Source organism: Palaemon carinicauda, chromosome 22 (assembly GCF_036898095.1).
Source record: "Palaemon carinicauda isolate YSFRI2023 chromosome 22, ASM3689809v2, whole genome shotgun sequence".
NCBI classification, from domain to species: domain Eukaryota; kingdom Metazoa; phylum Arthropoda; class Malacostraca; order Decapoda; family Palaemonidae; genus Palaemon; species Palaemon carinicauda.
Genome location: NC_090746.1, coordinates 94,239,023 through 94,251,522, shown reverse-complemented (window position 1 = coordinate 94,251,522; position 12,500 = coordinate 94,239,023). Strand labels below are relative to the sequence as shown.

The 12,500-nt window shown below is 36.8% G+C and overlaps 1 protein-coding gene across 1 annotated transcript; it reads left to right on the top strand.

Annotated features, from left to right (window-relative positions):
• Nucleotides 1-4,067: 4,067 nt before the first annotated feature.
• LOC137616632 (hemocyanin subunit-like) lies at nt 4,068-8,051 on the top strand. The gene is made up of 3 exons (XM_068346539.1): nt 4,068-4,207; nt 5,653-7,176; nt 7,533-8,051. The coding sequence occupies exons 1-3, from the start codon at nt 4,144-4,146 to the stop codon at nt 7,967-7,969; spliced, it is 2,025 nt and encodes a 674-aa protein (XP_068202640.1). The 5' UTR covers nt 4,068-4,143; the 3' UTR covers nt 7,970-8,051.
• The last annotated feature ends 4,449 nt before the right edge of the window (nt 8,052-12,500 follow it).

The following is a 12,500-nucleotide window of genomic DNA, read 5'->3' as shown; positions in this document are numbered from 1 at the left end:
CACATATAGCATAAACACAAAATGATTTCTTATGCTAACACCCTGACTGTGAGTTATCAATAATCATATAATTACTAGAAGCTTTATGTTGAGAAAATTACATAACTTTGGGATTAATCTGGGATCATTATCATGCACAACGTTCTTCTGATTTTCATTGAAATAGCCTTATCTCTATATGATAAATTCCCAATTTACAACGTCCTTTTTAAGTGATCAAATGGCTGAGTTAGCACAGATATGGGGGGATGGATGGGGGTCTTAGGACCGGGTGAAGTACTCCAGATAGATGGACGCTTAACGAGCGATAAATGTATTACTTTCCATGAAGCTTTAGTCCTGAGTTCAAAATTTAGTTCAAATGTCAATGCTTACAGGCGATGAGACGGTAAAGCTCATCGAAAAGGGATGTAATAAATATGATGAATAAAGGGCAAGTGGCTTAGAGTCTAAAGACTGGGGTGGAGCAAGCCTAATCCTTGTATGTGAAATATGTAGAAGTAAGTGTTTTATAGAATGAGATTAATGACCTTTTTTGAAGTACTATGACTGCCACAAATTGTAGTGCACTATCATTGAACTCTGTTATAGATCACGTGTCTTAATTCTGATAAAGTAAGTAACGTGTTATAAACTTATTGGTGACAGTAAAATTCCATCACAGTGGAGATTTCCACAAAATAAAACAATTCAGCATATTGACAGGGCAACTTTGCATTTACTTGCTGAGGGGTAAGCAGTACAACTTAAGCGATCATAAGAACAAGTAGGTACTCATCGGAAGAGTATTGGGGTTTGTAAAGTGTACTCACGAATATTTTTATAATAAAGGGAAAAAACTTCATGTTCTGATGTCTCATTATCTATTGACTTAGGATATATTTGGTGTCAGGTGTAAAAACGTATGTTTGTGCATGCTGTGAACGAAGTTGTTCTTTAAGCTAGTCGAATAAGAGTTCAAGATGCCTAAATAAGCGAAAACTAGCATAACAGACACTGCTGCTGCAGGAGATGAAAACGAAGGAGCATTTGGTTATAGTGATGTTGATGAAGAATATAGACTAGAGCAATGAATGCAGGACTCAGAAAATAAGTTAGATAACTTAGCCGAGTTAATAAACAGACTATTGGTTGAATGAAAAGAGTAGCGGCGTGCAACCACAGCATATCTAACGTACTTAAATGAAGTTCAAACGCACACAAGTGAAAGCACACATGCAAAGCCAAGTGGAGATACGCAAAACGTCGTAGTTCGAAAATTGCCAGAACTCCAGGCAAGTGTTAGACCTTTTGATAATCAACAGCCTAATGAAGGGTTTCAATCATTCAAAGGGTTTCTGAGAGACATTTTAAGAAGTTATACTGAAATAAAACGAGATTTGATTGTGAAATACGCATTACCCAATGCGAGAAAAGGGGACATGAAAGAAAATTACGAACACAAAATTCGAAAGAGTGAATCAGTTCTCAGTTTTGCTATTCGTATTTTTCGAAATTGTGATTCGTATGCTACCCGGAGTGCCAATCTCCCAAAAGGTGGTAAAAAAGAAATTGCCTGTAAACATATTCGCTGACTAGTAAACCCGTATTTATGTGGTTATTTGTTCGATGACAATCGCTCGTTAGCAGGCATAGTGATGGCGATACAAAAGATTCTAGACAGTTTGGCAGAAGAAAAAAAATGACACAGAATAACTGCGTTGAAGCCGGAAAGATGGCAGCCATGAGAGGCACTCACCAACCCCAAAGCCGGGAGAGGGATAACGAAGTTAGCAGATGAGAAGTTTTCAGATGTTGGCAGTGTGTGGGAGAGGGTCACCAACGAGTCGAGTGCCCCACCCAAGGATCCCCACGCTGTTACACTTGTCAGGCCTAAGGTCATCTATCTCGAGAATGCCCAACAAAAAATGGCGAGGCTGGTGGGTGGCTTTGGCACATGTACACCCACCCCCCGCCCAACATCCACGGAAAAGAAAACAGAGGAAGGGGAAAACAAGGGAGAATGATTCCCCCCCCCCTCCCCCGCATGACAGCAGAAGCAGCAGCTGAGGCAGCGGTGAGAGTGACTACGATGGACTGGATGGAGCAGGCACTGGGACCTCTCTTGGTACCCTCGACCTCCCCCCAGCAGCACTAGGGATAAGAACAGGGGCAGCGGTATTGCAAGCAAGGTCGTTGGCCTGTGCCCCTCATATCCTAATGGGCGGCTCAGAATTTTAGCAGTCATGGTTAACCTACTCGACAAGTCCATTCAAGCGCTGATTGACACGGGAGACAGCGTTTCATTTATTGAAAAAGGAATCTCATCAAACCCACTACGGTCAGCGGCATCCATCATCCTCAACACACTACAGGCAAGACATACAACGATTGTCAACTTTAAAGTGGGATCTGTGAAATTTATATATGATCCTTTGTCTTGCTCACCTTGGGGATTCCATGAATCGAGGCATTTCTTGGTTTGGATTTTATAATGAGTAATCAAATATACGTTTGCAGGGAAAAAGTTAGAATAACAGTGAAAGCACAAGAGTGCATTTTGCCGATAGAAAGTCATGAGAGAGTAAGTTCTTGTGCAGGGAAGGAGAGACAATTAAGTAAGGTAACAGCTGTACCTGAAAGAGAAGTATTGCCTCCCCAGAAAACTTACGAGCATATCAGTGACCCCCAGTAAGCCTCTCACGGAGGGAACCAGGGTCGTAGTTAAACCCCATGACAAATGGCCACAGTAGTCTTAGAGGGCTTGTCAGAAATAAAAGAGAACAGAGCGGACATAACGATAATTAATTTGTCAAATAAAAGAGTTGTGTTAGGAAGTGATTCTGTCTGTGAATTGGAGTTTTGTGAAATTGCTAATAATGGGATGTTGGGAGCCACAACTCCAGCCCGCACAGACAAACATACTCAGAACGTGATTATGCAAGCGCGAAAACTATGTCCGCCAGAATATCAGGCTGTAGTTAGTAACATTGTTAATGATTATTCTGATTATTATGATTATCATGGGGACGAGCCACCAGGGATTATTGATCGATTTCCCTTTAGCATTGAAACTGGGCAAGAGGAGCCGATCAGGTCAAGGCCTTATAAGGTACCCATTTATTTCCAGGGAGAGATAGAAAGGAAAATTAGTAAATTAAGGGAACGAGGGATAATCGAGGGGAGCGAATCCCCCTGGGCTTCTCCAATTGTAGCTGTTAGGAAAAAGGATGGCTTGGTAAGACTGTATGCTGATTATAGGAAGTCGAATGCAGTCACTAAGGATAATGCATTTCCCTTGCCCTCAATCGAAGAATTACTTATGAAGGTACAGGATAGTAAATATTTTAATACTATCGTTTTGAAATCTGGATAATATCAAATACCCATTCAATAAGACAGTAAATGTAAAACGGCATTAATAGCCAACGACCATCTATTTCAGTTTAAATATATATATATATATATATATATATATATATATATATATATACATATATATATATATATATATATATATATATATATATATATATATATATATATACATATATATATACATATATATACACATATATATATATTATATATAAGTATATGTATATATATATAAATATACACATATGTATATATAAATATAAATATATACATAAATATATATATATATATATATATATATATATATATATATATATATATATATATATATATATATATATATACATATATATATATATATATATATATATATATATATATACATAGAGAGAGAGAGAGAGAGAGAGAGAGAGAGAGAGAGAGAGAGAGAGAGAGAGAGAGAGAGAGAGAGAGAGAGAGAGAGAGAGCATATAATTCAAATGTGTAACAATGGTATGCAAATACATAATTTGATTTTAATGCAGTAATACAAAGTTTTCAAGTAACGAGAATATATATCTTATCGCTTGCAAGATATCAATTACAGTCATAAAAAAAGCTTCTTTTTTTTCTAAAGTAGTCTGTCAGCAACGTCTTAATCTTGGACCAAAGTCCAAGAAAAAAATCCCCTTTAGAGTGGAGGGGTTTAAGGGGTTGAGTGTTGAGGGGGAGGGGGGATAGGAGCTGCCACTTCTCCTGCTGGTATATAAAGGCACCTGCAGTTGACCATCCTTGTGCCCAGTCATCATGAAGTCAGTTCTCCTCCTCTTGGCTGTAGCCGGGGCTGCTTTGTTCTCGGTTGCTTCTGCGGGTGAGTCAAGTCAAAATTTTGAACTCATAATATTTTTGATTATTTAATATAACTATGATCTATGATATGTTCAAACAAAGCTTAAACCTATTCTGAAATACACATATTATGATATTCATTGGATAACTGAGATATTGCCTTCTCAAAACTTGATCAGTTGTTAGAATCGGAATACTTTAAATAACCGTTTTTCATGTTTGATTAAAAAACAGTTTGTTTACAAACCATTTATCTTTTTTAATTTTCCAAAGGCGGAATATATGCTCTTGCTATAAATTAGATAACTGGAAAATATCATTGACTGCCAGATTATTTAGATAAAATGCAATTTTGGTGTGATTCCGTATTGTTATAAACGTGAAAGAATTATGGCCATATCATAAGTTAGAGTTCACTGCTCTTCATATAAAATATGAAAATAATTTGAATACCACAATTCTCTATGGAAATATCAGCCTAATCAAGTTTATTTTTTTCTTATTTTGGAAGTTAATAATTATAAGACATTATGTAGTCCGTTTCATCTCATATTGATAGTTAGTTATTCTAATATAATCAGTAAACTTATTGGTTATAGATCTCATCTCAAAATTTCATATATGCGTTCTATTACTAGTCTTATACCTTCAAGAAAATGTTTATTGATATGGAGTGTAATTAATTGACCTTAAATTTTATTCGAAATTTTCATAATTATTCTTTTGAACAATTAACATATAATTCACAATTCTATTCTTGAATATAATTTTATTCTTTTTTTTTTTTTTTTTTTTTTACTGTTATTTAGAGTTTAGCAAGAACCCAGTTTAGGAGTTTTTGTAATTGATTTATTTATTTTATTTTTTGGTTTCACTTTCATTCAATCAGTGATGTTTGAGTATTAAGACACATCGTGTAATTAAGCAATGTGATATATTCAAAATAATCATGGATAGCTTCTCTTTCACAGCAAAGAATCTCCTAGTTCGTAAATCCCGAGGTATATGATTTCGAAGAGAGAGTATGAGAGCATTCCCTTCATTACAGGATGTATTATTGATCCAATCAAAAAAATTTGCGTTAGGAGAAAAGGACTTACGTCTTAATTTCGAATCGTGAAACTATAATTTATAAAAACCTAAAAAGATTATTTTTATTTCTAATATAATTTAGGGAAACGAAATAATGCTGATCTCCCTCTCTCTCTCTCTCTCTGTCTCTGTCTGTCTGTCTGTCTGTCTGTCTGTCTGTCTGTCTGTCTGTCTGTCTGTCTGTCTCTCTCTCTCTCTCTCTCTCTCTCTCTCTCTCTAAATATATATATATATATATATATATATATATATATATATATATATATATATATATATATATAAATAAGTATATATATATGAACGAAGATGTCATTTGATAGCCAAGGTCTTTCATTCACTATCACCCCTTTTTATGTTTTATATGAATTTTTGCAGATGCTTCAAATGCCCAGAAGCAGCACGATGTGAACTATCTTTTGTGGAAGGTGAACGAGCACCTTCGAGATGAAACTCACAAGACTTACGCCAAAACCTTTGACCCAGAGGCCGACACTTCCCATTACTCAGATGATGGAGAAGCAGTCCACCGTCTCATGAAGGAGCTGAAAGATCACCGACTGTTGGAGCAGAAGCATTGGTTCTCCCTCTTCAACGAGAGACAACGTGAGGAAGCTCTGATGCTTTTCGACGTCTTCATGCATTGCAAAGACTGGGAAACCGTTGTCAAAAATGCTGCCTATTTCCGTGAACGTATGAACGAGGGAGAATTTGTGTATGCAGTTTATGCTGGCGTCATCCATCATCCTTTGGCTGAACATGTCGTGCTTCCTCCACTCTATGAAGTCACCCCTCACATGTTCACAAACACCGAGGTTATTCAAGAAGCCTATGCAGCCAAGATGAGACAAACTCCTACCAAAATCAAATCCTCATTCACTGGTACAGCAAGGAACAAGGAACAACGTGTAGCCTACTTTGGTGAAGACATTGGTATGAACACCCATCACGTTTTCTGGCATTTGGAATTCCCCTTCTGGTGGAGGGATTCTTATTCTCATAAGCTTGACCGCAAAGGAGAGAACTTCTTCTGGGTACACAATCAACTTGCTGTTCGTTTTGATGCTGAGAGAATTTCCAACTACTTGGAGCCAGTACAGGAACTTCACTGGGAGAAACCTATCCATGATGGATTTGCTCCACATACTTCCTACAAATACGGAGGGGCTTTCCCATCTCGTCCTGATGATATTCATTTCGAAGATGTTGATGGAGTTGCTAGAGTTAGAGATATGGTCATCTACGAAAGCCGTATCAGAGATGCCATTGCTCACGGATACATCATCAAAGAAGATGGTACTCACATTGATATCATGAACGAGCGAGGAGTTGATATTCTTGGTGATATTATTGAGTCTTCTCTCTACAGTCCCAATGTACAATACTATGGAGCTCTTCACAATACCGCCCACATAATGCTTGGTCGTCAAACAGATCCTCATGGAAAATACAACATGCCTCCTGGTGTAATGGAACACTTCGAAACTGCCACTCGTGATCCAGGTTTCTTCAGACTTCATAAGTATATGGATAACATCTTCAGGGAGCACAAGGATAGTCTACCTAGCTACAGCTTTGAAGACTTAGATTTTAAAGACGTGGATGTAACTAATGTTGCTATTGATGGTAAACTGGAAACTTTCTTTGAAGACTTTGAGTACAGTCTGATCAATGCTGTGGATGACACCGAAGATATCCCAGATGTTGACATCGATACATATGTTCCTCGTCTAAACCACAAGGAATTCTCCTACAACATTGACATTAAGAACAACAAAGGAGCAGATACTTTGGCAACTATTCGAATTTATATTTGGCCTCATAAGGACAACAATGGTGTAGAATTCTCCTTCGACGATGCAAGGTGGCAGGCAATAGAACTCGACAAATTCTGGGTAAAATGTGAGTATTTCGAATGATATTCTATAAATTCTCCCCCCTTTGAAAGATGATAAGCTATTTGGGAAATTCTAATAAGAGCAGTTTTAATTATCATTAAATTCAATTTATCACTTTATTTTTCTTTACTGTACATTATTAGTGCTTGTATGAATATTAAATATCGAAAATTAGTTTGGTAGAAATAACTGATTAAACAAATACATGATTTACTGGCAACATTTTTCATAAAGCTATAAGGAAAACATTCCTATCACCAATGCTTTAGAAAAATAATATTAGATAAACTTTCAATGAATCATAAGAAATTAACATTCATTCTTTATCCCTGTGTTAACTATCATAATTATTTTTAATAGTATCCGCTGGAGACAACCACATCGTCCGCAAATCCGCCGATTCTTCAGTCACTGTAGCTGATGTCCCCAGCTTCAAGACCCTCATGGAAAAGACCGAAGCTGCTCTTTCAAGTGGAGGAGACCTCGATCTCCACGAGTACGAGAGTGCTGTTGGTGTGCCAAATCGTTTCCTCCTCCCCAAAGGTAACGAAAATGGCGTGGAATTCGATTTGTACGTCTGTGTGACCGACGGTGAGAAAGACGCTGCCATTCCAGACATTCACACCAAGGAAGGATTCATGCACTACGGCTCACATGGAGTCTACCCCGACAAGAGGCCTCATGGTTACCCCTTCGATCGCCATGTTGACGATGAACGCATCTTCGAAAAGGTCACCAACTTCCATCACACTCTGGTGAAGATCTTCAACCATGGAGAGCATATTCACCATCATTAACACATTCCTACCATGATTGATTTCCATTTAAGGTTCTATTAAGATTTAACGCAAAAAGGAATAAAATAAGATATCAAGAATATTTCTTTATTTCTCTGCCCCATTGTGTGTCCAGTTTTGGAGTGTATATTCAGGCACTTGTTTTTTTTATAAAGATCTATTGATATATTATAACTACAAATATACAATTTCCCAGAATAGTTACTATAGATATTACTTTGTCAGGGATACTCAAAATCATTTCTCTCAAAGATTAATCCAATTATTATAAAACATAGCTTTCAAAAAATGGATTTAGAAAATGATGACACGTGTTTTACCAACCAAATTTTCATTCAAAGAAACGCGTTATACACTCAGTCATCGGCTATCATGTTGAATAAGGGCAGATTTCAATATAAGTACTAATAACTCAGTTATTGGATATGAATACGTAAGTCAAAGATGAAACAAACATATATCTCTTGATATTTTGATTGTTAGAGTCCTCGTCCAAATATGCTTCATATAAGGGGAATATCTTTGAGTACTGATCGTAATAGAAGCACTTACTATAGAATTATTCTATCCTTTTTATTTACTTCCTAGGCTGAGTGAATTCAATATAAAAGTCTGTTTGTGGCTCAATTCACATAAACACACTTGTATATATATATATATATATATATATATATATATATATATATATATATATATATATATATATATATATATATATGTATATATATGTATGTATATATGTGTGCATATAAATATATATATATATATATATATATATATATATATATATATATATATATATATATATATATATATATATATATATATATATATTTATATGCACACATATATACATACATATATATATATATATATATATATATATATATATATATATATATATATATATATATATATATATATATATATATATATTAGTTGATTGGTAGTAAGTAGTAGGAGTATAAGTAGCTGCTATTATTAAAAGGTTGATTTGTAGCGTATGTTAAGAATGGTGGATAAAGTAAATAGTGATGACCACATGCCACATTAAATAACATCAGAACTTAGTTTATTGAGTAAGAAATAAATTTTATTTAGGTTAATGAGACCACTTTTATATTGAAGCAAAACCTTTGAGAAATTTTTGGTATTGACAAATATTAAAAAGGTGCTCAGTGTTAGAACGACATAATTTCATGAAATTTGTTCATTATAGTAGGTTATATACACTAATTTTCCCAAAATTGTTCTCTCCTTTATATTGTTAGAAAAATGTACGTGCATATAGCATAAACACGAAAGGATTTCTCATGCTAACACCTTAACTGTAAGTTATCAATAATCCTATAATTACTAGAAGCTTTATCTTGAGAAAATTACACAACTTGTGGATCAATCTGGTATCATTATCATGCACAACGTTCTTATGATTTTCATTGAAATAGCCTTATCTCTATATGATAATTTCCCAATTTACAACGTCCTTTCTAAGTGATCAAATGGCGGAGTTAGCACAGCTATGTGGAGATGGACAGGGGTTTTAGGACCGGGTGGAATACTATAGATAGATGGGAGCTTAACGAGGGATAAATGCATTACTATCCTTGAAGCTTTTGTCCTGATTTCAAAATTTAGTTCAAATGTCAATGATAACAGGCGATGAGACAGTAAAGCTCATCAAAAAGGGATGTAATAAATATGATGAATAAAAGGCAAGTGGCTTAAGAGTCTCAAGACTGGGGTGGAGCAAGCCTAATCCTTGTGTGTAGAATATGTAGAAGTAAGTGTTTTATAGAGTGAGATGAATGACCTTTTTAAAAGTACTATGACTGCCACAAATTGTACTGCACGATCACTGAACTCAGTTATAGGTCAAATGTCTTAAGTCTGATAAAGTGACGTATTATAAACTTATTGGTGACAGTATAATTCCATCACAGTAGAGATTTCGACAAAATAAAACAATTCAGCATATTGACAGGGCAACATTGCATTTACTTGCTCAGGGGTAAGCAGTACATCTCGAGCGATCATAAGAACAAGTAGGAACTCATCGGAAGAGTATTGGGCTTTGTAAAGTGTTCTCACAAACATTTCTATAATAAAGGGAAAAAACTCCATGTTCTGATGTCTCATTATCCATTGACTTAGGACATATTTGGTGTCAGGTGTAAAATCGTCTGTTTGTGTATACTGTGAGCGAAGTTGTTCTTTAAGCTGGTAGAATAAGAGTTCAAGATACCTAGATATGCGAAAACTAACATAGCAGACACTGCTGCTGCGGGAGATGAAAACAAAGGAGCAGTTGGTTATAGTGATGTTGATGAAGAATATAGACGAGAACAATGAATGCAGGACTCAGAAAATAGGTAAGATACCTTAGCCGAGTTAATAAAGAGACTATTGGTTGAATGAGAAGAGTAGCGGCGTGCAACCACAGCATATATGACGTACTTAAATGAAGTTCAAACGCACACAAGTGAAAGCACACATGCACAGCCAAGTGGAGATACGCAAAACGTCGTAGTTCAAAAATTGCCAGAACTCTGGGCAAATGTTAGTCCTTTTGATAGTCAACAGCCTAATGAAGGGTTTTAATCATTCAAAGTGTTTCTGAGAGATAGTTTAAGAAGCTATACTAAAATAAAATGACGTTTAATTGTGAAATACGCCCTAACGGATGCGAGAAAAGGGGACATGACAGAAAATTATGAACCAAAAATCCGAAAGGGTGAATCATTTCTCAGTTTTGCAATTCGTATTTAAGGAGATTGTGATTCGTATGCTACACAGAGTGCCAATCTCCCAGAAGGTGGTAAAAAAGCAATTGCTCGTAAACATATTCGCAGACTAGTAAACCCATATTTATGTGGTTATTTGTTCGATGGCAATCGCTCGTTAGCAGAGATAGTGATGGCGATACAAAACATTCTAGACAGTTTGGCAGAAGAAAAAATGACAGAATAACTGTCCCGATGACAGAAAGATGGCAGCCATGAGAGGCACTCACCAACCCCAAAGCCAGGAGAGGGGAAAACAAAGTTAGCAGATGAGAAGTTTTCAGATGTTGGCAGTGTGGGGGATAGGGGCACCAACGAGTGGAGTGCCCCACCCAAGGATCCCCCCCGCTGTTACACTTGTCAGGCCTAAGGTCATCTATCTGGAGAGTGCACAGCAAAAAACGGTGAGGCTGGCGGGCGGCTGTGGCACACGCACACCCACCACCCAACACCCAACATCCAAGGAAAAGGAAACAGAGGAAGGGGAAGACGAGGGAGAACGATGCCCCTATCCCCCCCGCACGACAGCAGAAGCAGCAGCTGAGGCAGCGGTGAGAGTGACTACGATGGACTGGATGAAGCAGGCACTGGGACCTCTCTTGGTACCCCCGACCTCACCCCAGCAGCACTAGGGATAGGAAAAGGGGCAGCGGTATTGCAAACAAGGTCGTTGGCATTTGCCCCTCATATCCTATTGGGCGGCTCAGAATCTTAGCCGTCATGATTAACCTACACGACAGGTCCATTTGAGCGGTGATTGACAGAGGAGACAGCGTTTCATTAATTGAAAAAAGGAATCTCATCAAACCCACTACGGTCAGTGGCATCCATCATCCTCAACATACCAGGAGAAAATAAACTACAGGCAAGACATACAACGATCGTCAACTTTAAAGTGGGATCTGTGAAAATTATACATGATTTTTTTGTCTTGCTCACTTTGGGGATTCCATGAATTGAGGCTATACTTGGTTTGGATTTTACAATGAGTAACCATATATATGTTTGCGTGGAAAAAGATAGCATAACAGTAAAAGCAGGAGAGTGCATTTTGCCGATAGAAAGTCATGAGAGAGTAAGTTCTTGTGCACGGAAGGAGAGACAATTAAGTAAGGTAACAGCTGAACTTGAGAGAGGAGAAGTATTGCCTCCCCAGAAACTTACGAGCATATCCGTGACCCCCAGTCAGCCCAAGGTCTATATACACCAGGTCAGCCAACGCGCAGCTTAAGCTGTGAATCACCCATACTGTGACATCAAGCTTCCCCGTCTCACACACGTGGGTAAACAAAACAAAGGACCGTTGCCTTAGTTAGCTACCTATAGAGGTAACGTAAACAATAGGAGACGCTGTGTCCATTATCATTTTATTCATTCATTCATTCCGTCACTGATTTTAATCTTTTAATAAATGATTAGTTTGACATAATGAATTCTTCCTCCATGTATGGAGAGTTTGGTAAAAGCAATGCTTTTGGTATTGATGTAGAAAAACAAACAGGTACACTGCTCAAGGTAATCGAGGATTTGAATACTATGAGTGTTAAAAATCCTAATACAAAAAGTCTTTTCAAGTTTCAGAAAGGAATAATTTTATCATGTAAATCTACCATTGCTTTGTTTGATATGTTAAAAGGCTCTTATAGTATTGACTACCTACTTACACAAAGACTAAATCAAGATTACCTTGAACATTTCTTTGGTTGTATAAAGCAAATGGGTGGGCACTATGATCATCCTCATGCTGT

Coding starts and splice junctions, on each gene's coding strand:
- LOC137616632 (XM_068346539.1), top strand. CDS start 4,144: ATGAAGTCAGTTCTCCTCCTCTTGGCTGTAGCCGGGGCTGCTTTGTTC. Junction 4,208..5,652: donor GTTCTCGGTTGCTTCTGCGG/GTGAGTCAAGTC, acceptor GAATTTTTGCAG/ATGCTTCAAATGCCCAGAAG. Junction 7,177..7,532: donor CGACAAATTCTGGGTAAAAT/GTGAGTATTTCG, acceptor TATTTTTAATAG/TATCCGCTGGAGACAACCAC.